General features: G+C 37.1%; 2 protein-coding genes across 2 annotated transcripts in view; one reads left to right on the top strand and one right to left on the bottom strand.

Annotated features, from left to right (window-relative positions):
- Positions 1–20,081, top strand: part of KMO (kynurenine 3-monooxygenase) — a 52,984-nt gene extending 32,903 nt beyond the window's left edge. Inside the window, 10 exon segments of the mRNA XM_026003381.2 lie at positions 78–243; positions 3,558–3,629; positions 4,429–4,550; positions 5,857–6,004; positions 7,614–7,671; positions 9,308–9,390; positions 17,912–18,013; positions 18,104–18,163; positions 19,743–19,874; positions 19,877–20,081. Of these exon segments, the coding sequence (XP_025859166.1) occupies positions 78–243; positions 3,558–3,629; positions 4,429–4,550; positions 5,857–6,004; positions 7,614–7,671; positions 9,308–9,390; positions 17,912–18,013; positions 18,104–18,163; positions 19,743–19,874; positions 19,877–19,987 (1,054 nt within the window). The 3' untranslated portion in view covers positions 19,988–20,081.
- OPN3 (opsin 3) overlaps positions 17,026–27,565 on the bottom strand; it is a 47,959-nt gene continuing 37,419 nt past the window's right edge. The window contains exons 3-4 of the mRNA XM_026003382.2: positions 26,259–26,510; positions 17,026–22,738 (exon numbers count right to left, since the gene is read on the bottom strand). Coding sequence (XP_025859167.1) covers positions 22,475–22,738; positions 26,259–26,510 — 516 coding nt within the window. The 3' untranslated portion in view covers positions 17,026–22,474. The remainder of the gene's footprint in view (positions 22,739–26,258; positions 26,511–27,565) is intronic.

The following is a 27,565-nucleotide window of genomic DNA, read 5'->3' as shown; positions in this document are numbered from 1 at the left end:
CTCTGAGTGGCTACTTTTTATATCCATCATCATTTTTACCATGAGACTGTTTTTTTATAGTACATTTTATTTTTCAGATCTGACGAAGTTCCTGTAGATATCACTTATGACCTCATTGTAGGATGTGATGGAGCCTATTCCACTGTCAGAACTTACCTCATGAAGAAACCTCGTTTTGATTACAGTCAGCAGTATATTCCTCATGGGTACATGGAGCTCACGATTCCACCCAAGAATGGGGATGTAAGTCCTTTCCTTTCTTTGGCTCCTCCCACAGTCCTCCCACCCCTTGGACTAGCGAAGACGTATATTCTAGTGCACTCATTCTTGGCAACATGTCTGGATGAATTCTGAGGTCTGTCATAGTCCTCTGTAAGACATAATAAGTTGGGTGTGGAAATATCCCTTTAATAATATCACTTCTCTCCTTTGCCATCAAGATACGCTTTTTTTCAGTGGGCAGGGAAGAAGAGGCATCACAGCTACCCTACTCGAAATGCACAGGGAATTAGTCTGAATAGTCATGTAATTTTTTCTATTTTTTTCCTGGGAGAAAAAAATGGGTCGGGAATCCTTCTGTGTACAGAGCTCTTATACTAATGATTATATCAAATAACAGTTATTAAATAAAGTGAAAAGCAAGCTGTTGCAAAGAGATGTCCATTGCATTTTTCTCATTTCCTGATTCTCAAGTTCAACCCTATGTGGTCGGAGGCAAACATCATAGGTATGTTTTATGTTGTCAGAAGCAAATAAATATAGGAACTTACTAAGGGAAATTAAAATACCAACAGAAGCAATAAGAAGGGATGCCTGGGTGGCTCCGCCATTAGGTGTCTGCCTTTGGCTCAGGGCATGATCCCAGAGTCCCAGGATCAGATCCTGCATTGGACTACCTGTGTGGAGCCTGTTTCTTCCTCTGCCTATGTCTCTGCCTCTCTCTGTGTGTCTCTCGTGAATAAATAAATAAATAATCTTTTTTTTTAAAAAAGGAAGCAATAAGGATCGTGGCTTATAGGCAAAGATAAATAGTGTTAGTTAAAATTTGATTTGCATATAAAACGTCTATTTTTAAGGTAAGATGCAATCTTTCCTATTTGAAATTCAGACATCTATAAAATAGCTAATTAACACTTGTTACATAACAGGTATATACCAAACTGTATCAACCAGTCAAATCCATATTTTAACATTAAATCATTGTCTATTTCTTCCTCCTGGTCACAAAATTATTTGGTAATTCTGAAGTACTAATTTTATGTTTTCAAGTGAGCCTTGTTCTCATTGCCCAGGATCTGATCATTCTGGGTTGTGGGATAATAGGATTCTGTTGAAAAATTGCCCCAGACGTGAGTGCAATCATGCCTCCTAATGTAGATCTAAGATAGTCATATATTTGTTCTAGGTGTTCATACTTAATACAGATGATTAGTGGTTTACAAAAACTATCTACCCTTAAAGAAACACTCTTTTGACTACCAGTGGGATCCAGACCTAGGAGTATTTTAACATGGCCGCAAAATAATCCTAGGAAAACTCCCTTCCCTCCCTCTCTCTCTCCTTCCTTCTTCCTTCTTCCTTCTTCCTTCCTTCCTTCCTTCCTTCCTTCCTTCCTTCCTTCCTTCCTTCCATCTGTCTCTGTCTTTCTGCCTCCCCCTTCTTTAATACAATGGATTCTTCATTCCATCTCCGGGGGTTGGAGTGGGGGAGAAAGATTGGTTGAGGGAGACCATGGTTGAATATTGGGGGATTGCTTTCAAGGATTAGATGGGAAGCTCATCTCAAACCTGCTTTTGCATAGCAAGCACCTATTTTGTTCACATTTCACATTTGGAGAGACTTGAGGTAAAGGCCCAATGGGGATTATTGGAGCCTGACCTTGGGACTGCTCTTGAATAAAGATATCTATTAAGAGCATGACCTGGTAATAAGCTGAAATTTTAAGGGATTATTTTCTAGAGTCGTGAAATATGAATGAACACCAAAACATTCTTGGCATCATAGCTGCTACATCAAAACAACATATATACCACTATTTATGTCAATGGTGAGGATAGGAGGTGGGGTATGTATTGTCTCCCAAACTTTTTATCAGCCGTTTGAACCTTCACTAATTCAATAAAACTGAAACTAAATCAGTTTCAGCTTCACTCTTATCTTTTAAAGTTCTAAAAGGTCATAGAAGTGGTCCAAAGATAGCAAGAGGGAAAAGCAAGGACCACTTGCCTCATCAAGGCTGGTCTCCTTGCTCATACTTTCTAAACTCCTTACCTAAAACACTGCCTCTGCTTTGCTTGGCAAGTTCACCCTCACCCAGAAGTCCTTCACTTCTTATCTAATCTATGAATCCCTTTGTAGTCCTGACCACTCCAGCCCCACAAATTTCTTACCTGCCCAACTTTTATTTCCTATACTTCTACTTCAACGTCTGCCTATTCAACTGCACTGTAACCTTTTTGAGGCCAGAGAGTTATGCACTGACTCATTCCTGTGTCTGCACACTGAGCTTTCTTTGAGGCTCTGAGAACAAAAGGCAGGAAGGAAGACACAGAGAACTCTAACAGAATGTGAAAATGCTGGCTAGAAGCCTATGCTGTGCTTTCTGTGTTCTTCTTACCATGTAACAAACGCACATGGTAGGTGCTCCAGAATCTTTGTAAAAAGTAATGCATACTTGAAATGGTTAAAAACTGATTATATGTGCATGATACCCCTGGGAATCTCCAGGATTAGGATCAGTTGGGTCTTTGGCTTTAGTTGATCTGCCCAAGCAATCAATACTCACTCAGGCTGCTATTGGGTTGTCATGAGGTCACTAAAAAGAGTAGACTTCTTTCTATTATTTATGTTGTAGGAAGCAAGTGATAAGATGCTTGTTTGTAAAATTATATTTGCCCATGAAATTTAAACTTTAGGACCTTTCTATTCATACAAATAAGTCCCCAAGTAATGTGAAAAATAAAGTTTAAAAATATCACACACACACACATATATACATATATATAGTTTATATGTGTGTGTATATAGTGTGTATGTATATACATGTATGTATATATGTATGTATGTGAGGGGTGTCTGATTACGTGCATGGACATAAAGAGAGAAGGAGAGAGAGAGAGAGAGAACACTTCATAGCTTGTTCAAATCTTGAATTTTATCTGGTATTTCGAACCCACCTAAGTAATAGGAGTTTCTAAAGACAGGACAGAAAGCACCTACTTTAAATAACAGTAAGTGTGGACAGCCTGGGAGGCTCAGCGATTTAGCGCCACCTTCAGCCCAGGGTGTGATCCTGGAGACCAGGGATGGAGTCCCATGTCAGGCTCCCTGCAGGGAGGCTGCTTCTCCCTCTGCCTGTGTCTCTGCCTCTCTCTCTCTGTCTCTCATGAATAAATAAATAAAATCTTAAAAAAAAATAACAGTAGGTGCGCATATCACCATGTGCATGATGCTATTTGAATTGCTATGGAAACAATTACAATACCAGCAGAGTCAGCTTTATAGATAGGCTGCATTAATGTACCAATCCAACACAAATATACTTTTTCCCCCTACAGTATGCCATGGAACCTAATTATCTGCATATTTGGCCTAGAAATACCTTTATGATGATTGCGCTGCCTAACACGGTAATCTAAAATTTATAAATGTAGTTTTGCATCTATAATTAAAGTTTTTCATTACTTTTGTATTTTTTATGTATGCCCAATTACCTTAATACTTAGCATATGTGTACCTAACCTCATTGTTTAGTTTATTTACTGATTATATCATTGAAACTATGGGATTCCTAAGGAAAAACCTGGAAGAATCCTGATTATTTATAGTGGAAAGGAGATTGAACATATATAAATGATAAATGGCACGTTGTATGTGGTAGTGCCTGTCATCTCCCCCAAAACAGAGTAGGAAGAAATGGCCTTCAAATAAAGCCAGAGAGATTCCGGCTCTACACAAGGAAGTCCTTCTAGTCTTTGAGGTGTCTGGGACAGTGGAATATAGATTGTCAAAAAAGAGGCTTGGCTGTTCTTCCATTAGATCCTAGAAACTTCTTTTGTTCTATAAATCTAACTATGTATTTCTCTAGTTGATCTTCTTCTGTCCCTTGGTAGCAATGCTAGGATCCAATGCCTCTTAGTGTTTTCTGAAAAGGAACAAGAGACAGAAAAAGCAAGGAGAAATTCAATCCAACCAGCCAGTTAGTAACCCAAAGAGTATAGTGTTTGCTTGATGAAATGTTTGCTTGGTAGAACTCTAGTAAGCAGGAATCTGGGCAGCTTCTGGGGCTTGGTGGGGTTTTTCCTTAGAAGTGAGAGGAGAAAGCCAGTGTGTCTTTCCTGATGGTCTGTACATTGGTGCCAGGTGCCCCTCAGCTACAGCTAGAACCTGAGACTAGATTCTCTCACACTCTTCCTCCTCTTCTCGCAGAACAAATCTTTCACGTGTACTTTGTTCATGCCCTTTGAAGACTTTGAAAAACTTCTAACCAGCAGTGATGTGCTGAATTTCTTCAAGAAGTACTTTCCAGATTCCATCCCTCTAATTGGAGAGTAAGTTTCAAGATGTGCAAGTGTGCCTTTTGCTTTACTGGTTTGAGTCATTCAAAATTCAAATAAAGATCATGCACCTTACTTTAGTTTTGATTAAATGTAACTGATCCTGGACAGGAAGCCAGCATTAGAGCAAAAGTCTAAGCGGATGTTGTGTTGTGAGCAGGGATTCTGAAAACCCCATGCCATGGTCAGTTTCTCCAGGAAAAACAAGTCACCTGTGTCCTCCCACCCTTCTGCCTCCTGAGTAGGCTTACTCAGGCCACTGGACGTTGGTGAGCTGCAGAGCAGGGCTGTGCTTCCTGATGCTGGTGGACACACAGTTCCAAGGCCCAGCAGATGCCACGTCTGGCTCCTCACTGACTAGCTGGGTTCACTTTCCTAGTTCTCAAGGCCCTCCTCACTGTAACATAACAGTAGATGGCAATATCTGCTCCCAAAAGTTGATGAGGACTGCAGGAGTTCATGCTTATAATTCATTCAGCACAGGGTCTGGCACTTACAGAGCCGCCCTGGCTTGTTAGCTGTCTGGTTTATGAACTGCAGCCCCTCTGGCCCCTCTGGCTCCTGTCAATCCCACCTTCCCTAGGGGCTTATCATTTGATCTCACTAAGTGCCTCTGCTCACAGCAAGTCTCTTTAAAATTATTGATTTTCATTTTTACCTGCAAATTCAGTGTGCCCTGATCTCTCCTTCTCTGATGTTGATGAGAAATCTCTGCACACCACAATGTACCCCTTATGGTTCATGGTTATTTCTTGCCTCTCCAACCAGACTTAAAATTCTTGAGGGTATATACTGTTTCTTTACTTACAGCTGCCAAAAACTTCTGTAGATGCCTGGCGAGCATGAGCTGAATATCAATTGTCCGCTTCCAAATATATATAAATTCGTGTTCATTTTAATTTTGGTTTGTGTGGTTTAGTCAGATGCACAACATCTCGATTTTTCCATTAAAACCTAAAACACACCAGAATAGTTGAAAATTGCATGACCCTTACGCATGATAATAAAATTTCATCTCTCACACACACAAATGTATTCCGAGTTCTCAAAATGCAGTCAAATTTGTCCTGGTTGGTTGTGGTTAACATGGTTGCAAACAGTATAGGTAATTAGAACAATGGAATTTCAGGAACTAGAAGAGGCTTCAGTTTCTTTTTTTCCTGTTTTTTTTTTTTTTTCTGGCATTTTTGTGTGTCTCTCAGTAAAATCCAACGGTAATGAAGTCAGTACAGCTGAAAGAATTATGCAGGATTTAACACCCAATTTAACATGGTTGCATTCTAATTGTTCCCCTCTGAAGGCAAGCCCTGACACGAGATTTCTTTCTGTTGCCGGCCCAGTCCATGATATCTGTGAAGTGCTCTTCTTTTCACTTTAAATCACATTGTGTGCTGATGGGGGACGCAGCTCATGCCATAGTGCCCTTTTTTGGGCAAGGAATGAATGCAGTAAGTCCTTTCTCCCCAAGTAAGTCTGCCTCAACCAAAAAATCTTAAATAACAGTCATATCTAAAACTATCCCCGCATAATCTCTTAGAAAACAATCAATTCCACAATCCTACCAGCAGTTAGATTGATCACTAACTAAGGTCAAATCTTGGGTTGCTTGATTCAGTAATTTCAAGTAGGAAAAAGCATAAAGCATAAAGCAAGATGGTTTTCTGTGCAGTTAGAAAATGTATTGATAGCTTGAAATTTGGGAATTTTACTGTCAAGAATTCAAGACTTAATTTGAATTTTTTTCTAGAGATTATGCATAAATATATAAATGTTAGGCTCAAAAAAGAAAAAGAGCTCAAACTGTTTTTTTCTCCACTTTTTCTTTCCGAAGGAAAGGAAAACGCAACTGACAGAGTTGAATAAGAAAATGAAATAGATTTCACATTGAAAATTACTGCTTTCATGGAAGTTTTAATTGTTCTGGCTAGACAAAAATATTTCTGAAAAGAAATAGTGCTCAAATATGAAATAGTAATTTCAAGGAATTCTAAATATAATTATTCTGTGTATGTTTGATGAATAGCTTTATAATCACAGTATTCTATTATTTTGGTGATGGAGATATCTTCCAAGTATAAATAGGCTATAACCCTAATCACTTATATTTTCCAGAAAGTAGTGGTAAACACTTTGTTTTATGAAAACATAAGAACACACCCATTTTAGCATAGTGAATAAGGGACCTGGCAGTTATAAGGCCCAGTTCAAATCCTGGCTCCAGAATTTATTAGAATATGTTCTTATGCAACTAACTTAACTTATCCCTACTTTATGTCTGTAAAAGGGGTTTTCAATAGCGACTATAGCATAGAAGTTCTTTGGGAATAAACGAATTAATTAAATAAATAATTTATAAGTGTTATTATCACAGCCTATATGGTATTTTGAATCTCTAACTTCCTATAGCATTAACAGTTTATATAGCTGACAAGTATATTTACATGCTTTAGATGTAATCTCTATAATTGATGTGAAAATATTAACTTTTACATATTTTTATATTGCCTCTAAAACTATAGTTCGAATTCCTAGAAAGCAGGAAATCTAGCTTTTGATTTTCTTCTTCCCCACTACATTCAGCAAAGAACATTTTTAGGGTTAATTTTGTGGACTTCCTGATGTTGAAAACTTGCTTTAATCTTGGCTTAAAGGAACTAAATTAATATAAGAGTTCTATCCTTTCATTAATTGCTCTAAATGTGAACCTTAAAGATTGAATAGTTTAAATATGATTCAAATACCCATAGTAGACTAATATAATTATTCTTGCTTCTTAAAGAAGCAATGGAATCCATCAAAATTATAAGAGCAATTTAAAATTTTTATCAAATTCCAAGTCATTATAATCAATATGACTAGACAAGAACAAACCATAAAGTATGCAATTGATGGTCTTTTGTAATCATAATTTAATGCCAAATGTGACTAAGCAGCTGTTGTGTGCTGGTTGAAGGCAAACATCCTATGAATTATACTTACCAATGGAAAGTCTGTTCAGAATTACTCAAAAGCTTTAATTATTTCCAGTTTATTTTTCCCCATTTTTTCTTATTTTAGGGCTTCGAAGATTGCTTGGTATTTGATGAGTTAATGGATAAATTCAATAATGACTTTAGTAAGTAAAATTTTTCAAATGGGCATAGACCAGTCCTGTTGATTAATTGGGACCTAATTCTGACCCTGGATGATCACAAGCCTATGATGCATATTTCACATTCAGGATTATAAAGTTTTCTGTTAGCAGCCTATGCCATTGTTACCCATGTCAGACAAGGAGCACTCAGAGAGGGAAATGTAGTTTCTTTTAAAGTTTGAACTGGAGGTGTAGTGATCCCCACAAAGAAAAGAGTTCCCAAGACCAATATTTGCCCAAGATATGCTCCATTTTACCATTTGCAAAGATGTGGATGGAACTAGAGGGTATTATGCTAAGTAAAGCTTATTTTTAAAAAGTCTGGCACAAAGTGAAGTTCACAGTAAATGTTTGTGATGGTGTTACAGGAAGTCATGGACACTCAAGTCTGGATCAGAGACTAGAGGGTCCAGGGAAAAGTTCTGGTTTTCTGGCTTCCTTTTCCAGTCATTTTGCTCCAGAGGCATTTGTTCTCCCTTCTCAGCCCCTGTGGGATTAATCTGCAAATGATAGGGATGATGGAGGGAATGGAGGGTTCATATATCAGAATATCAGAACATACTATCAACACTGGTCTCGGCTACTACAGAACAAAGATAACAAAACTGATTATGACAATGATACTCATAACTAGCATTACTGAACATTTCATATGTGTTGGGTATCTTGCTATATATTTTTTAAAGATTTTATTTATTTATTCATGAGTGACACAGATAGAGAGGGAGGAAGAGACAAAGGCAGAGGGAGAAGCAGGTTCCATGCAGGAAGCCCGATGTGGGACTCGATCTCAGGACTCCTGGATCACGCCCTGGGCCAAAGGCAGATGCTCAACCGCTGAGCCACCCAGGTGTCCCACTTGCTATATTTTTTAACCTATTTTTGCATTTGGTCTTCATGGAAAGCATGGGGAATAAGCACTGTTCTTGTCCCTATTTTACAACTGAGCAAATTTAAGCTTAGAGACTTAAAGTAACTCACCCAAAGTCATATAGCTACAAGTGTTGAAGCAGGGACTGGCAGCCAGGTTCTCTGACTTTTAAATAGCATCCTTAATAACCAGTGTTGATTGGCCATATGAGGGTTATATTATAATGTTAGTCGTTTATTTATCAAGTATTTATTCAGTATTTACCATTTACCTGGTTAAGATTTTGGACATGATTAAAACGTGAGGCTTGCCTCTGGAAGATCACAGAATAATGATGGAGCTGATGGTTAGTTGATAAGGTGTCTTGTGTGCAGTGAAACAAATGTGCATGGGGTGGCAACAAATGACAGAAAGGAGAAGAGCAGGTTCTAAACAGGACTGGGGGGCTCACTGACAGTCATTTCTAAGGAGCTGTTTTCCATTTGTGAAATAAAGAAAACAATGATTTGATAACCAGTAAGTATATATTATATTAACTTTATCATAAGTTTTATTTAATCACAATAGGAAATGCCTGTGTGTTATTGTTCAGTATTCATAGATCATTGTTCATTTTACATGGTTACCCAAAGTTTTAAAAGATTAGAACAGTGGTAGATTATATACCATTTAATTTGATCTGTGTAGAGCCTGGCACATTTTCATAGATTGTATTGGAAATGATGTATTATTTCACTTGGCTCCTAGGTATGTGTCTTCCGGAATATTCAAGATTGAGAATTCCAGATGACCATGCCATCTCAGACCTATCCATGTACAACTATATAGAGGTGAGTGAGGGAGCTGAGCTCTATTCCATGAGATCATTCTTAATAGTCTAACAAATAGTCTTTTCTTTTTAAACAAAATTTTTAAAATGTTAATTCCAGTGTAATTAATACATAGTGTTATATTAGTTTCAGGTATAGAATACAGTGATTCAACAATACTATACATTGCTCAATGCTCATCATGAGAAATATACTCTTCAATCCCCATCACCTCTTTCAACTACCCCCTCACCCACCTCCCCTCTGGTAACCACTTGTTTGTTCTCTGTAATAAGAGTCTGTTTTTGTTTGTCTCCTTTTTTTCTTTGCTTGGTTTGTTGCTCAAATTCTACACATGAGTGAAATCATACAGTATTTGTCTTTATCTGACTGACTTATTTTACTTAGCATAGTATACTCTAGGTCCATCTTGTTGCAAATGGCAAGATTTTCTTCTTTTTCATGGCTAATATTCCAGTATATATATATATCATATATACCACCTCTTCTTTATCCATTCATCTACCAATGGACAGTTGGGCTGTTTCCATAGTTTGACTCTTGTAAATAAGTCCTCAGTAAACATATGGGTGCATATATCTTTACAAATTAGTGTTTTCGTATTCTTGGGTAAATACCCGGTAGTGGAATTACTGATTCATGTGGTAATTCAATTTTTAATTTTTTGTCAAACCTCCATACTGTCTTCCACAGTGGCTGCACCAGTTTGCATTCCCACTAACAGTGCACAATGGTTCTTTTTTATCCGTATCCTCCTCAATGCTTGTTCTTTCTTGTGTTTTTATTTTAGCCATTCTGACAGGTGTGAGGTGATATCTCATTATGGCTCTGATTTGTACTTCTCTGATAATGAGTGTTGCTGAGCACCTTTTTGTGTGTCTGTTGGCTATCTTCTTGTATGTCTGTTGGCCATCTGTATGTCTTCTTTGAAGAAATCTCTGTTCATGTCTTCTTTCCATTTTTAATTGGATTATTTGGTGCTTTTTGGTGTTGAGGTGTATATATTATTTATATTTTGGACATGAATCCTTTATTGAATATGTCATTTGCAAATATTCTTCTATTTTGTAGGTTGTTTTTTAGTCTTGATTGTTTCTTTTGCTCTTCAGGAGCTTTTTATTTTAATGTAGTTTCAATAGTTTATTTTTGCTTTTGTTTCTCTTGCCTTGGGAGACATATCTAGAATAATGTTGCTAAGGCTGATATCAGGGAAATCACTGCCTGTGCTCTGTTCTAGGATTTTTATGGTTTCAGGTCTCATGTTTATTTTTTTAAATATTTTATTTATTTATTCATGAGAGACACACACACAGAGAGAGAGAGAGAGAGGCAGAAACATAGGCAGAGAAAGGAGCAGACTCTACTCAGGGAGCCTGATGTGGAACTCTGTCCCAGGACTCCAGAATCACGCCCTGGGCTGAAGGCAGGTGCTAAACCGCTGAGCCACCCAGGCGTCCCTGGTGTCACGTTTAGATCTTTAATCCATTTGAGTTTATTTTTGTGTATGGTATAAAAAAGTGGTACAGTTTCATTCTTTTGCATGTAGCTGTCCAGTTTTCCCAACATCATTTGTTGAAGAGACTTTTTCTTATTGCATATTTTTGACTCCTTTGCCAAAGGTTAATTGACCATATACTTGTGGGTTTATTTCTGGGCTTTCTATTCTCTTCCATTGATCTATGTCTATTTTTGTGTCAGTATCATACTATTTTGGTTACTACAGCTTTGAAGTATATCTTGAAGTCTGAGATTGTGCTACCTCCAGTTTTATTCTTTTTCAAGATTGCTTTGACTATTGGGGGCTCTTTTGTGGTTCCACACAAATTTTAAGATTGTTTCTTCTAGTTCTGTGGAAAATGCTATTGGTATTTTAATAGGTATTGCATTAAATGTGTAGATTGCTTATAGTATTGACATTTTAACAATATTTGTTCTTCCAATCCATGAGCATGGAATGTCTTTCTGTTTGTCATCTTCAATTTCTTTCATTAATGCTTTATAGTTTCCAGAATACACATCTTTTACCTGCTTGGTTAAATTTATTCCTGAATATTTTATTATTTTTGGTGTAATTGTAAATGGGATTGTTTTCTTACTTTTTTTTTTGCTAGTTCATGATTAATGTATAGAAATGCAAAGTATGTCTGTATATTAATCTTATATCCTGCAACCTTACTGAACTCATATATCAGTTCTAGTAGTTTTTTGGTAGAGTCTTTAGGATTTTCTATATATAGTATAATGTTATCTGCAAACAGTGAAAGTTTTACTTCTTTCTTACCAATTCACATGCCTTTTATTTCTTTTTCTTCTCCGATTGCTATAGTTGGATTTCCAGTGATATGTTGAATAAAAGTGGTAAGAGTGGACATCTTTATCTTGTCCCTGATCTTAGGGAGAAACCTCTCAGTTTTTCACTAGAGTATGATGTTTGCTGTGGGTTTTTCATATATGGCTTTTATTAAACTGGGGAATGGTCCCTCTAGATCTACTTTGTTGAGGGGTTTTTTATCATGAATGGATGTTGTACTTTGTCAAATGCTTTTTCTGCATCAATTGAAATGAACATATGATACTTATCTTTTCTCTTATTGATGTGATGTGTCACATTGATTGATTTGTGAGTATTAAATCACACTTGCATCCCAGGGATAAATCCCATTTGATCATTGTGAATGACTTTTTTAAAGTATTGTCAGATTTGGTTTGCTAATATTATGTTGAGTATTTTAGCATCGACATTAATCAGAAATATTGGCCCATAGCTGTCTTTTTTGTGGTGTCTTTACCTGGCTTTGTATTAGGGTAATGCTGCACTCATAAAATGAATTTGAAAGCATTCCTTCCTCTTTTATTTTTTGGAATACTTTAAGAATATATATTAACTCTTTAAATGTTTGGTAGAATTCACTTGTAAGCCATCTAGTCCTGGACTTGTTTGTGGAGGATTTTTTTTATTTCTGACTCAATTTCATTGCTCATAATCAGCCTGTTCAAATTTTTCTACTTCTTCCTGATTCAGTTTTGTGATGTTTTATGCCTCTAGGAATTTACCATTTCTTCTAGGTTGTCCAGTTTGTTGACATATAATTTTTGAAAATATTTTCTTTTTTTTTCAAAATATTTTTTTATCATACTTTCTGTTTCTGTGGTGTCAGCTGTTATTTTTCCTTTCATTCCTGATTTTGTTTATTTGAGTCCTCTCTATATCTATTTCTTTCTCTTTCTCTTTTGATGAGCCTGACTGAAGATTTATTAATTTAATTGATCTATTCATAGAACTTACTCCTGGTTTCATTGATCAAGAATTTTTAAAATTCTTTTTTTAAACTATTTTCTTTCTTTTTTTTTTTTTTTGTAAAGATTTCATTTATTTATTTTTGTGTCAGTATCATACTATTTTGACATACAGAGACATACAGATATATATTTGGAGACATACAGAGAGTGAGAGGCAGAGACACAGGCAGAGGGAGAAGCAGGCTCCAAGCAGGGATCCCGACGTGGGACTCGATTCCAGGTCTCCAGAATCAGCCCCGGGCCAAAGGCGGCGCTAAACCGCTGAGCCATCCCAGGCCGCCCAAGAATTTTTAAAATTCTTATTTCGTTTGTTTTTGCTCTAACCTTTATTATTTCCTTCCTTCCACTGGTTTGGGGTTTTGTTTGTTCTTTTTCTAGTTCTTTTAGATGTAAGGTTAGGTTGCTTACTTGAGATTTTTTTTTTCTTGCTTCTGGAGGTAGTAGGCCTATATTACTATCAATTTCTCTCAGTTGGAACAGTTTCGCTGCATCCCACAGATTTTGGACCATTGTGCTTTCATTTTCATTTGTCTCCATAAAGTATTTGATTTCTTCTTTGATTTCTTGGCTGACCCATTCATTATTTAGTAGCATGTTATTTAACCTCCATGTATTTGTGTTCTTTTTAGATTTTTTCTTGTGATTGATTTCTAGTTTTATGACATTGTGGTCAGCATAGATGTATGGTATGACTTTGATCTTTTTGAATTTATTGGTACTTACTTTATGGCCTAATATGTGATCTATTCTACAGAATGTTCCATGTGTGTTTGGATGGAATGTTCTGAATTGTTTGATCCGTCTGGTCCAATGTGTCATTCAAAGTCATTGTTTCCTTGCTGATTTTGTTTGGATGATCTATCCACTGATATGAGTTGGATGTTAAGCCCCCTACTATCATTGTATTACTATTGGTTTCTTCTTTTATGTTGGTTATCAGCTTCTTTATGTATTTGAGTCCTCCAATGTTCATGCATAAATATTTACAATTGCTCTATCTTCTTGTTGGATTATTCCCTTTATATAATGTCCTCATCTCTTATTACAGTCTTTGTTTTGAAGACTATTTTATCTGATATAAGTATTGCTACCCTGGCTTTCTTTTCAGTTCCATTTGCATGATAAATCTCTTCCCATCTCTTTACTTTCAAATTACATGTGTCTTTTGGTCTGAAATGAATCTCTTGTAGACAGCATATAAATGGGTATTACTTTTTTATTCATTCTGTCACCCTGTGTCTTTTAATTGTAGCATTTAGCCCATTAACATTCATGGTAATTATTGACAGGTAGTACTTATTACCAGTTTGTTGCTTCATTTATGGTTAATTTGTAATTCTTCTCTGTTCCTTCCTTATCTTGCCCCCTTCTCTCATGGTCTGCTGGTTCTTTAGTGGTATACTTGGATTCATTTATTTTTGGAAATCTATTACGGGTTTTTCATTTGTAGAATGAAATTGTATAGAATGCTTACAGCAGTCTATATTAAGTGAAATGTATAGAATGAAAGTGAAATTGTATAGAATACTTGCAGCAGTCTATATTAAGTTGGTCACCTAAGTTTGAGCCCAATCTAAAAGCACTAATTTTTTACTCCTCTCCCTCCATCCTACATTTTAGGTTATATGGGTATACTTATATCCTTTAATTTTGTGAATCCCTTGACTGATTTCTATAGATATACTTATTTTTACTACTTTTGTTCTTCCTACTTTTCTTACTCTTATTTATGGTCTTTCCTTTTCACTCAGACTCCCCAGTAACATTTCTTGTAGGGCTGGTTTAGTGTCATTAATACCTTTAACTTTTGTTTGGGAAATTTTTTTTATCTCTCCTCATATTCTGGATAATAGCCTTGCTGGGTAGTGTATTCTTGGCTGCAAGCTTTTTCTTTCAGCACTTTGAATATACCATGCCACTCTCTTCTGGTCTGTAAAGTTTCTGCTAAAAACTTAAATCATAGACTTATGAGGTTTCCCTGTTGTGTACCTGATTTCTTTTCTTGCTGCTTTTAAAATAGTCTGTCACTAGTTTTTGCCTTCTTAATTACTACATGTCTTGGTGTGGACCTTCTTGGGTTGATTTTGTTGGAGGCTCTCTGTTGGTATCTATTTCCTTTCCCAGATTCAGGAAGTTTTCAGCCATTATTTAAATAAATTTCTGCCCCATTTTCTCTCTCTTGTCCTTCTGGGATCTCTATAATATGAATATTATTATGCTTGATAGTGTCAGAGTTCCCTTAGTCTATTTTCATTTTTTTTTCTCTCTCCTAGTCACCTTGATTGCTGTCCATTACTCTGTCTTCCAGGTCACTAATCCATTCCTCTGCATTCTCTAGTCTACTATTTATTCCCTCTAGTATATTTTTAATGTCAGTTTCTGAGCTCTTCATTCTGATTGGTTCTTTTGTATGTTTTCTATCTCTTTGTTGAGGGTCTTATTGAGGTCCTCCACTCTTTTCTCAAGTCCAAAGGATAACTTTAGGACCATTACTTTAAATTCTCTATCAGGCACATTACTTATCTCCATTTATTTTTTAACATTTTTTATTTATTTGAGAGAGAGAAAACCAGAGACAGAGCATGAGCAGAGGGGGAGGGGCAAATGAAGAGGGAGAAGCAGACTCCCCACTGAGCATGGAACCCAATGTGGGGCTTGATCCCAAGACCCTGGGATCATAACCTGAGCCAAAGGCAGACAACCTAACCTACTGAGCCACCCAGGCACCCCTCTTATCTCCATTTCATTTAGGTCTCTTGCTCTGATTTTTTTTTGTTCTTTCATTTGGGACTCATTCCTCTCTGTTTTTTTAAATCTCTGTGTCTATTTCTGTGTGTTAGGAAAGTCAGCTACATCTTCTGCTCTAACATAGAAAGTAGCACCCCTTTGAAGAGGAGGTCCTACGGTGTGCCCTGTAGTCCAGTGTCCCCTGTTCACCAGCTCCTGACACTTCAGGGGAGTCTCCTCTGTTAGTCGCCTGTGCCCAAATGTTGACCAACATTTGCCTTCAATCCAAGCATCTGCAGAAGTTGTCTTTGCCTGTTGTGGACAGAGTTTTTGCCTATGTAGTTGGTGAGCCAAACTGGGATTACCTTCAGACGAGGTGTTGGTCAGAGCTGTGATGCTGTCAAAGTGCACACTCTCCCTGTTTTCCCCTGTAAAGTTTTTGTTGGTGAGTAGGGCCTGCAGTCAGACCAGATGTCTGGACAGGTATATGTGGTTATATTTCTTTCTCCCTAGGGCAGGAGTCACTTTGCAGTGGTGCCGGCCCCTGTTGGGGCTGCTTGCCACTGCCCAGCTTGTGGTACTGCTTTGGATGGAGTCCTGCCAAGGGTGTGTTGGAGGGGGCAAGTCTGCAGGAAAATGTGGGAGTAGGTATGCTGTTAGCAAGGTAGATGGAGATTGTTGGTGCTGCAGTGGTTCTGTGTGTTGAGGCTGGGGGGCAGGGGTGCAAATGGCATGCACCAGCTCTTTGGGGTTTTGTGAAGTCTCCCAAAGATATTTGTTCCTCTAGCTCATGCTCTGAGATTAGTAAATAAATCTTCCCACATTTCCCAGGCATTTTTCAAACTGTTGCTTCTATGCTAAATTGTATAGAGTAAGGCTTTTGTTGCGCTGTCTCTTTAGGGGTAGGGACTCAGTTTCTTCTCACCCTCCAGCTCTCCTCCAGCAGAGCCCTCTGATTTTTGAAGTTCCAGGTGTTAAGCCCCACTGATTGTAGGAAATATCCAAATTAAGCCCCTCTGATTTTCAAAGCCAAATGTTATGGGGATTTGTCCTCCCAGTGTGGATGCCCTATGCCTAAGGTGCCTGGTGTGGAGTGTCCTGCTCACCCCGCTCCATGCCAGCAGTATCCCTACCTCCTGTGGATAGTCCTGTGGGCCAGTTTGGCTCCTAACTGTGTCTCTGCCCCTCCTACCCTTTTTGATGTAGCCTCCTCTCTACATTTAGCTATGGAAAATTTGTTCTGCCAGTTTCAGGACATTTTCTGGGTTTTTTACACTGATGTCATTGTTATCTAGGTGTATCCATCGGATGAGGTGACCCTAGGATCCTCCTACTCTGTGATATTCCCCAGAAATGACAAATGTTCTTTAATTTTTCTTTGCTCCTGACCCATCACATACATGTTAATAAAAATAGGTACCAACCCCCCCACACACACACACACCACAGAGCATTCCTTGCACATGGGTGGATTGTGACTGTAGATGTGGCAATGATCCCCACACATCATCTCTATCTACATTTTAGGGACACCTGGAGGTAACAAAGATGACAAAATGTCTGGCTTCAATAATTGATAATTCACAGGCTCAAAACTTAGACATTTGGTAGAGCTAATCATATTTTATTTTAAGGAAACTATAATTTTGATATGTATTAACATATTTGGAAGATTTAAGAAACCTTAAATGACCTTAACACTCTTAACATTATAAGCTGCAAATTTGGAGTAGCTTTAGATATCCTTTGGGGCCTTATGCACTGAAAAAAAAAATGTATATACCAAAGAAATACATAGTTCAAAGATTAATACTCAAAAGAAAAACACGTTACATTTTGAGTCAGTTACATGAAAAGTTCACAGTAAATAACTATGGTTACAGTTTTTAAATGATCAAATGAAAAAATTCACAAGATAAATTTAAAGAAAAGAGTCTAGCTATTTACCATCTCTCCTGAAGACAGAAAAAAATAAAGTGGATTTCAGTTTGAGCAGAACTGTTTCGTATGTGGTGAAGGAAGTTCTATAAGATACTGAAAAGCTTCACTGATGTAACCTGCTTTGTGTTTTTGTGACAGCTATAACACAATATTAGTTCTCAATATGAAGTAAGTCAAGACAGATGTCGCCTGAAAGATCCCTTCTTGGCATGAAGAAGATTCCAAACCAGCTAGGAAACAATGGCAGTTAGTCAAATCTGTGGTCCCACAGACTATCCTCAAATTTGGTTGTACAAATTTTTCACTGAATTAGGTTCCTGTATTGCCTCTTGAGGAAAATAGAGTTCTCTAAGAGGTTTTGTGCAATTGCTCAACCTTTTCAAGGTAATCTCCTATACTTTACTAAAAAGGATCAGAAATGACTATTAAAGAAATAAGAATTTGACTACTTTGTGATCAGTTTTCCAGTGAATAAGAATGAAGTATAATGTTGTAGCAAAGAAATAAAGGTCATTCATTTGAGGTGTTCTTTAAGACTCTTACATTATTGCAGATGCGAGCACATGTCAACTCGAGGTGGTTCATCTTCCAAAAGAACATGGAGCAATTTCTTCATGCTATTATGCCATCTACCTTTATTCCTCTCTATACCATGGTAAGGTCTGAATTTAAGACAACTTTTCATTTTATTCTTCTGTTTAGTCATCAAAGAATCCCTATAATACTTTTTTAAACTTCCTTACAGATCACCTTTTCCAGAATAAGATACCATGAGGCACTGCTGCACTGGCATTGGCAGAAAAAGGTCAGAACAAATTGAAGCTCATTGTGTTATGGTTATGATTCTTCAAGTGGATTCTGAAATGATGTGACAGACATCAAATGTTTGCTTCCAAGTAAAAACTGTCCTTGGTACACAGAGGGAAAAATGCCTAAGAACAAAATTACAAAAAGGAAGAAAGAAAGAGAGCAAGAGGGAGAGGGAGAAAGTGAGTGCTTCTGAAGTGAAGAAATTCAAAAAAGAAACTGATGTTAGTGATTTTCTTTCTCTTTTTTTAAAGATTTTATTTAAGAGAGAGAGAATGTGAATGCAAATGAGGGAAGAAGTAGAGGAAGAGGTAGAGGTGACTCCACACTGAGCTCATAGCCTGATTCAGGGCTTGATCCAAAGACCCTGAGATCATGACCTGAGCCAAAGTCAAGAGTCAGATGCTTAACTAACTGAACCACTCAGGTGCCCCTGATGCTAATATTTCTAAACATTTTACTTTATTTTAGCAATGTGATTTTTTACTTTTATTTAGTAATTGACCTTTGCTTCATGCAATATTCTTATGGGTTTAATTTGTAAAATTGGACAGAATTGAATCACTTATAAAACATATAATCTAATTCCAATTTACTGCCACAACATGTTCATTTTGGGCAATTGACCCAGAGATGCCAGTAAATAGACACTCAGATTCCTAACCTTTGACTTTGGAAATCCAACAACTTTATTCTTTCAGCAAGTCATTTTATTTAATATCTGGAGACTGAGCTGTGCATGGTGATGAATCAGCAGCAACCCCTTTCCTCATGTAGTTCAGAAGTTGGTGGAGCAGAGACAGCTAAGGTGAAGAGGCACAACTGCCTTGGAGGAGAATGGCAATGGACAGGATGGGTGGGGCTCGTGGGGCTGGATGGCAGCGCAGGTGTGTGACAATGGCTGGAGATGCAGCTGGAAGGGTAAGAAGGACCTCAGGCATTTTGATTATTATGTCGAGAGAAGGAGAGAGACCAACTGAGGCTAATAGACTCAGGTGTGGATTTTAGAAAGAATGCTTTGCTGTGTGGAGACTAGATTAGAAGGAATCTAGATTTATTCCTGTAAAAATGAATAAAATACAAACTCTGCCCTCAAGGAGTTAAAAGTCTGCTAGGGTAACGACAGTGACAGGCAGTGAAAATGTAGGACATTTAGTATCACCGAGCCAATCACTCTTCTCATGGAGACTTTGTGCAGGGTCTGAGCAGTGACTGAATCACTTGTGGCTTCAGCACAGTACTCTTCTAAGATAGCATTCAGAATTCTTTTTTTCTAAACTCTGTGTGTGTGTGTGTGTTTATGGTTATACAAAGGTGGACTGCTAAGAATTCATTATACAGAACCCATGGATTCAGTTATTTCTGGGAAGGGTAAGAGAGGATTCACTCCGCTGTCTTAGTGGAGTGAATCTCCAAATTCCTGGCCTTACCAACCATTGTAGTGGTCATGCAATTAAATTGCTGTTTTAGGTTAAAGAACAAAGAAGACATTGTAAACCCCTTGGTTGTTCAAGAATGAAGTCTTTTAAGATTTTTGTCTCTGAAAAATAAAATGAGATTTCTTGCTGTTTTCACAGGTGATAAACAAAGGACTCTTTTTCTTTGGAACACTTATAGCCATTGGTAGTACCTACCTACTTATGTGCGCCATGTCACTGAGACCCCTACACTACTTCAGAAGACCATGGGACTGGCTTGCTCACTTCCAGAAAACAGGACATGTTTCCCTGCAAACTCCATGGGGTCACTAGAGAAAATTCCCAATGTCATTAGCAGTTTATATAAAGATTCTGAAGTGGCAAATAGTTGGATTTCTTTGTAACTAAATCTAAGGGTCAAAACCATGTTTCCGTCATCATATTTAATTCACTAGTAAAAAGTATGTCAGCTTATAATTAAATTCAGTATAGAATTTCTCTGTGTGTTTATTGTGATTATTGGGGGAGGGGGGGCGGGGGGACACAACAACCCCAAACTACCATTTTAAGTTGCAAAGCACAGCTTTCCCACAACACTACACATCGGTGTGGTCATTCTAAATATAAAAGTGCAATGACTAAGAACACTTTCACTTCTCAAAAAATAAAGTGCCAGAGGCCTCAAGGAAGACACTGATCACATCTTCTCTGTAAAGGACATAATTAAGGTCATGATAGGACTGAATCAATAAGTATTGATAGGACTAAAAACTAAAAACTATGATTTCCCTAACATGTTAAGTACACTTTTGATCACCTGGATGGAACTTATCCAACATAGAACTCAGCTTCATTTACTAAAACTGGAAGTATAAATGAGGCATTTGGGGCACTCTGGAGAGTTACAAAATGAACTAATTTTACTTCACAGTCCTCAAAGTCCAGTGTTAACTTTTGAAGATTAAAAAAAATAGGGGGGGGGGGCTATTAATGCCAAACTAAGTGAAGAATAAGAAGAGTTTTATTTACAAATTAAACATTGATATATACAACAGAGTGGAAAGGAAATAAGGGAAGACTGTTTTCATAGAAATTATTTCATTTGAGACTCTCAAAGCAGTTTACTAACCAGCAATAAACTTGATTTTGAAAAGTTCTTTTTGTGAACACATTTTCTTTGGTTCTTCCTTCTTTAATAGGCCAACTGAATCATTCAGAAGTCTTTCAAACATGATTAATTATGATGACACTACACCAGTAACAGTCATCTAAGAAATAAAAACTAGGCAATAAAATAAAATGATTTAGTTTCTTTTTTATATTGTCAAAGAAATCTTTGAGTTCTAATAAGCTGTGTCTAGTCTAAACAATGACTCATGGGAAAATGGCATCATCACTAACACCGAGCATTGATTAACGAGTAGACTGATTGAAGAGCAAAAAGATTAAATAATACATTTTATGAGTACAGTTTTACAGTTATTTTCATCCCTTCAAATGTAGGTTTGTTTCATTTTTTGCTTGGAATTCCTTCTCCAAACCAAAAACTCTTGACAAAATTGTGGCAAATTGTCAAAAAGAGAATAATCTTTTCATAACCAAGTTATGTTTGAAATGAAACATACGGAAATACATATCTGCCATCAACATATCCTTTCCATGTACATCCTCTGCTGATGTACGATTCCCTAGCCTCCATGATTACTTTGAAATTCACCACCTTTTCTTTGCTGGGTTGCTTTTAATATCATTTCTGGAGCTTGCTCACCAGCACATTCATCTTGAAGCTCCTCTTTATCACATTGCATATATTGCAAGTCTTTTGTTTCAGAGGAAGCCAGGGTGCTGATTTTCTTTTTCACCCTTAAATTGTCTCTTTGATAAATTTGATTGGTCCAACATAGGATGTGACAGTGATTAGGATCCAACACTACAGAAAATTCGAAATTTCCTAGTGATTTCACACACGTATGACACAAAGTTATTTTTACAGCTATTTTTGAGCTATAAATACACCTAAGTATTTTTGAGAAAAATGTATTATGTGCCTTGGAAAAAAGTGTCATTTAAAAAAATATATTTGAGATGAAAATTTCCAACATGTTAGAAGTTGATGGTATCAGATGCCCATCTTGTGCCATAAGTGGTTTTTCATTATGGAAAGCACCCATTGAATTAAAACAATTTGTCTTGCTCAGTTGCTTCCAGAGTCCAGAAAGCATATGGGTAATGCAGATTTTCTGCTGGGCCACAAAAGTTCTGTTAATATTGTGGGGGCCCGGGGCAGGCTGCCTCAAAGTATGCCACAAATTTGAATTAAAATTACTTAAGAAATAGCAAGTGCAAAAAGGACAGTTTGTCCTTCATATGTGTCCCTGAAAGCAGGAAATCTCTTATGTGAAAGGTATCTCCCTACACCATGAGGTACAGAGACATCTGTGTCATCAGAGACAGAGAACTGAGGGCTAAAAAAACCTACATAAACAAATCTTGTTACTTTTATTAAATTACTACTGCAGTTCAAATCCTACTTAGAATTCTTTACTAATTGAAGTTCCTAAACATGAGTTTTCTTTGTCCTGTCAATTCTTACAGATTTATATCTCTTTGTCTAAAATGTATAAAAGCTACATGCCTTGCTCATTTCTTCGGGTCTCAATTTTATTGTTGGGCCTCATGCACACAGAATTAAACTTTTTTTTTCTCTTGTTAATCTGTCTCATATATCAATTTAATTCCCACACCAGGCAGAAGAAAGTTTTAGGATAGAGGAAAGTTTTTGCTCCCCAACAATTATTACATAGAATGGGGATTCCAAAACAGTCCTTATAATGGAAGTCTAGAAGTGGTTTCCAGTATAAGGCCTCATCTTACGTTACCATTATTCCTTCTTATAAAGGACGAACCTGGATTACATCTACTTTTGACACACTGGTTTTGTCACTGTCATCAATTGACACTGATTCATCACTGGTGATGATAAAAATAATGGAGGAAGAATTAAAAGTCACTTTTTTCTTTGGCCTGTCCCCATCTTTTTGTGACATCACAATGGGTCTGATCTGCATTTCACTCCCATTGGCTGGTAGGTCCTGAGCAGGCCTTTGGCATCTCAGCGGTCGGAAACATAGCAGTTGCAAAAGGGATCTTCGAAACTGGGCAGAGAGAAAATAAAGTTGAATATTAAGTAAAAATTTGGCCCTTGATCTGGATTTATATTCAATAAAATTAGTTGCCTTTAATTTTGGTTGTTCTTTTTTATTGTTAGCTGGTATGGGTATTGGGTTAGGTGGCAATGCTCATATGTACCTAAATAACCCTGGAGTTTTATGTTTATTATAATTCTCTTTAAAAAAATCATATGGAAATATTCTAATACCTTATAATCTCCATGGATCAAGTTGCATGTACCATCTTTGAGGGCAACTAAATTTGTTTCTTTAAGAATTTTTTTTTCTTTAAGGAATTTGAACATTAATCCATTCCACAAATATTCAGTGAGCACCTATTAGGTGATAGCCACTGTGCTACAATTTGGGAATACAGTGGGCAGCAAAGACTGACAGGGCCCTTACTGCAGAGTTCACAGTCTGCTGTACTCACTAAAGTTCTTTTGATTAGGTAAAGAATTCTTTTTTTCTATAGAGATTACAAACCATTTGCAGGAAAAAATACTACACACATGTTTCTCCCCCTGTCCTGGGCACAACACTGAAACATATTTCTCAGCTCCCTTTCAGGGGCTCCTCCCTGCTCTTCCCCTCCTATTGGACCTTAGAGGTCAGTCTAAGTCAACACAAAGGAACCTAGATTCCTATAGAACTGTATGAGACATATCCCCTGCCCTCCAGGATCCCTGGGACCCAGATCTAAATGAGCAAAAAACCCTGGGGTACCTGTCTAACTTAGTCAGTTGAGCTTCTGACTTTTGGTTTTGGCTCAGGCTATGATGTGAGGGTCTTTAGATTGAGGCCAATAGGCAGCTCTGTGGTCAACAGGGAGTCTGCTTGAAATTCTCTCCTTCTGCCCCTCCCCCCAATTGCTCACTTTCTTTCAAATAAATAAAAAAATATTTAAAAAATAAATGAGCAAAACCTTTTTCTTATTAATCCACTGAAATGGTAAAGTTCCTTGTTACAATAGTCAGTCTGTCGTGACCAATAAATCATATAAATAAAAAGTTACTTATTTTAACTTTTATCCCCTTAAAAACAAAAGCTTAATACATGGGCTTTCCCAGATCAGGAAATATCAATGAAGAATATAACTAGCTACACTGATTTCTGTCTTCTTTAAACTTCATTTATACATAAAGTTAGCATTTACTTTATATTCACATTTAAAAATATTTGCTTGAGACTGTCTATTCATCAAGCTAGTGTTTGCTATATCAGGCTAAGTGCTACAGATACATTATTATAGAGTATGCCAAAGTTTTCTCACATAAATGTTAAGCTCTTTGAGGAGAAATACCATTGTTTTATTTGTTTTTGTTTGTTAGTTTATTGTGTCTTTTAGACTTCCTGTTTAAAGTGTGCTTCAGAGAACCAGAAACACGGGGAGCATGTGAGAGCTTATTAAAATGCAGAATCTGGGGATCCCTGGGTGGTGCAGCGGTTTGGCGCCTGCCTTTGGCCCAGGGCGCAACCTGAAGACCCGGGATCGAATCCCACGTCGGGCTCCCGGTGCATGGAGCCTGCTTCTCCCTCTGCCTTTGTCTCTGCCTCTCTCTCTCTCTCTCTCTCTGTGACTATCATAAATAAATAAATAAATAAATAAATAAATAAATATTAAAAAATAAATAAAATAAAATAAAATGAAGAATCTTAGACACCCAGGCATACCAAATCTGAATATGCACTTTGTTTACAAACTCTCCTGGTATGGTGTATATATAGTAAAGTTTTAAAAGAACTGACATATGGCCCACTGGCCCAGAGAAAGAACACAAAAAATAACTGTTAGGTAATATATTTAAAATGTAATTTTTTGCCTGTTGAAGTGGGAGTTCTTAAAATATGGAGGTCTTACACTTGTATTCAGAAAATTAAAGTTACAAACTGTCTTGCTAGAAAAATGCACATGTGCATATTCCTAAAAAGTGTTATGACCAGTTTCAAGGATTCTTATGGCTCTCCTGAAGCCAATTCAAGTAATTTTCAGGTTTTAAGGACTCTAAGTTAAAATTCTCTGGTTTTAAGTAAACAGATAAATAATGACAGCAATATTAAAGAGAAAGAAATACCATCAGTGAATAGAGATTAAAGCTATATGAAAGTAAGAAGAGGGAGATTTGGGCAGGGGTTTGGGGTGACTGGGTGATGGGCAATGAGGGGGAAATGAGCACTGGGTGTTATGCTATATGTTGGCAAATTGAACTCCAATAAAAAAAAAATTTTAAAAAAAAGAAGAAGAGGGAGATTTAGCGGTGAACATTATAAGGTTAATTAAGAAAATGCTCTTATTCCAAACTCTTGAGCATTAGTAGCCAAAGCAGCTATTATTGGCTGTTAGTAGTATGACCTGTTACTTTTTCCTGGGTAGCACTGTTGGTTGAGCATCTGACCCTTGCTTTCTACTCAGTTCATGATCTCAGGATTGTGAGATTGAGCCTGGAGTTGGGCCCTCCCTGGCAGAGCAGAGTCTGCTTGAGATTCTCCCTCCCTCTGCCCCTTTCTCTCCCTCTGCCCCTCACTCTTGTGCTCTCTCTTAAATAAATAAATAAATAAATAAATCTTAAAAAATAAAAATAAGGGTGCCTGGGTGGCTCACTTGGTTAGATGTCTGCCTTTGGCTCAGGTCATGATTCTGGGATCCTGGGATCAAGCCCCATGAGGGCTCCCTTCTCAGCAGGGAGTCTGCTTCTCCCTCTCCCTCTGATCCTCCCCCCTTACTTGCGCTCTATCACTCTCTCTCTAGTAAGTAAATAAAATCTTTAAAAAAATAAAAAAATTCCAATAGAATAATTAGCTGTTATTCATAACTTTTAAATTCTCTTATCTTTAAACTTTGAAACAGAAACTTAGCTTGACAGCAATCATAATGGGGGCTCTCATAGTCATGACTGACATCAAGTCAAAACCTTTCTACCACAAAAACAGATAATAAGCTTCCCATTAGATCTAGAGGAGTTTCTGGAATTAATTTGAGCTAAACACTGGCAATGGCATGTGAATAATGGTAACTGCAACCCTAAGCAGGGAGCTTTGAGCATGGACTTTGGTATTCAAGAAAACTAGGATGGAATCCAGGCACCAACAATTCCTTGATCAGGTAAGTCATTTAAGTTTTTTGAAACTGTGTTATAATTCATAAATAAATAAATAATATTAATGCCTATCTTATGGTATTTTTGCGAAGATAATGGGTATAACTTCCATAATACAGTAAGAATTTTAAGCAAATTAACTTTGTGGCTATTATTTTCACTAGATGTGTTTCTTGATGAATTAAATATTAATTTTAATAGAATTTTACTTAACAAGATCTTTTGGTAGATCTTAGAATTGTTATTATTTTCTTTGAGAATATATTATTCCTGAGTCCTTTATTTTCCTTTAAAATTCTTGATTTAGGTTTTTATCATTGAAGCTGTTCTGATTAATCTCTATAAAAGTGTATTTTCCAACAACAACATCTACATGGTGAAAATAATGTGTTTTTTACCATGCTTACCTTTCTGATCATGATGATATAAATAACCGGATTATATACAGTGCTTGATTTAGCAAAAAGATATGAAACAATAGATACTGTTGGCGTGACCAGGTGTCCATAACCATTAACCACCAAGAAACAGATCACAATATAAGGCATCCAAAAGATAAGGAAGATAAATATCATTAAAAAGCACATTTTGGCCACCTTCTTTTCATATCTTAAAATCTTAATCACTTGAATTGTCTGAAGATCTTCAACACAACGAAGCTGCAGAAAGGAGAAAGAAAGAATTGAAAATGAAAGAACCCTTTCCTCATGTTGTTTCGATGATAGGTATTCAGACAATATTCCAGGGCCCACCTTAGTGGAAGGACAACTCAACAGTACCTTGGGGCCAATTCCGGATCCAAGAATCTGCAGCTGGTCCCAGCCAGATTAATTTCTTTGGGTCTCAGTCTATGCATCTTTAACATAGTACCTTGAGCCACTAAGCCTCTTCGATCCTTTAGCGATTTTTAATGTTTTCCAATTAATTTTATTTATTTTTAAATTGACTTAAAAATATTTTATTTATTTATTCATGATAGACACAGAGAGAGAGGCAGAGACATAGGTAGAGAGAGAAGTAGGCCTCATGTGGGAATCGATTCCTTGACCTGGGGATCACGTGCTGAGCCGAAGGCAGATGCTCAACCACTGAGCCACCCAGGTGCCCTGCTTTCCAATTTATTTAAAGAAGAATAAAATGGGGACACCTGAGTGGCTCAGTTGATTGGGCATCAGACTTGATTTCAGCTTAAGTCATGATTTTGCAATTGTGAGATTGAGCCTCCCTACCCCACCCCATTGGGCTCCCACCTAGTGTGTAGTAGGCTTGGGATTCTCTCTCCCTCTGCCCCTCCCCCTGCTCACTGCGCTCTCTCTCTCTCTCTCTCTCTCTCTCTCTCTCTATATATATATATATATATATATATATATATATATAAAATAAATAGATAAAATCTGTTTAAAAAAAGAATAAAATAAATTATTTCTCCTAGATCTTCCAGTCACTAAAGATAGCCCAAAAGAGTCCTGATAAATTGGAAACAGTTTCTCCATGGTCCTGGAAACACTTATCCAGACCATAATTCTCAACATCTCAAACCAGGCAGCAAATATGTGCTATCAGTTCTGCAAAGTTAAGCTGGTCTTGATGAAATTTAATTCCTAAATGAATTCTTGCTGGAAACTATGGTGACTTCCAACTCACAGCTAACGACTACAAAGTGGGATTTGATGGGGCCTTGCTTGTGTTTGGTTTTATCAGGGCTGAGCTGCAG

This window comes from Vulpes vulpes, chromosome 13, assembly GCF_048418805.1.
Source record: "Vulpes vulpes isolate BD-2025 chromosome 13, VulVul3, whole genome shotgun sequence".
Lineage (NCBI taxonomy): Eukaryota > Metazoa > Chordata > Mammalia > Carnivora > Canidae > Vulpes > Vulpes vulpes.
The sequence above is the reverse complement of the archived record's forward strand: the minus strand, read 5'-3'. Positions and strand labels throughout refer to the sequence as shown.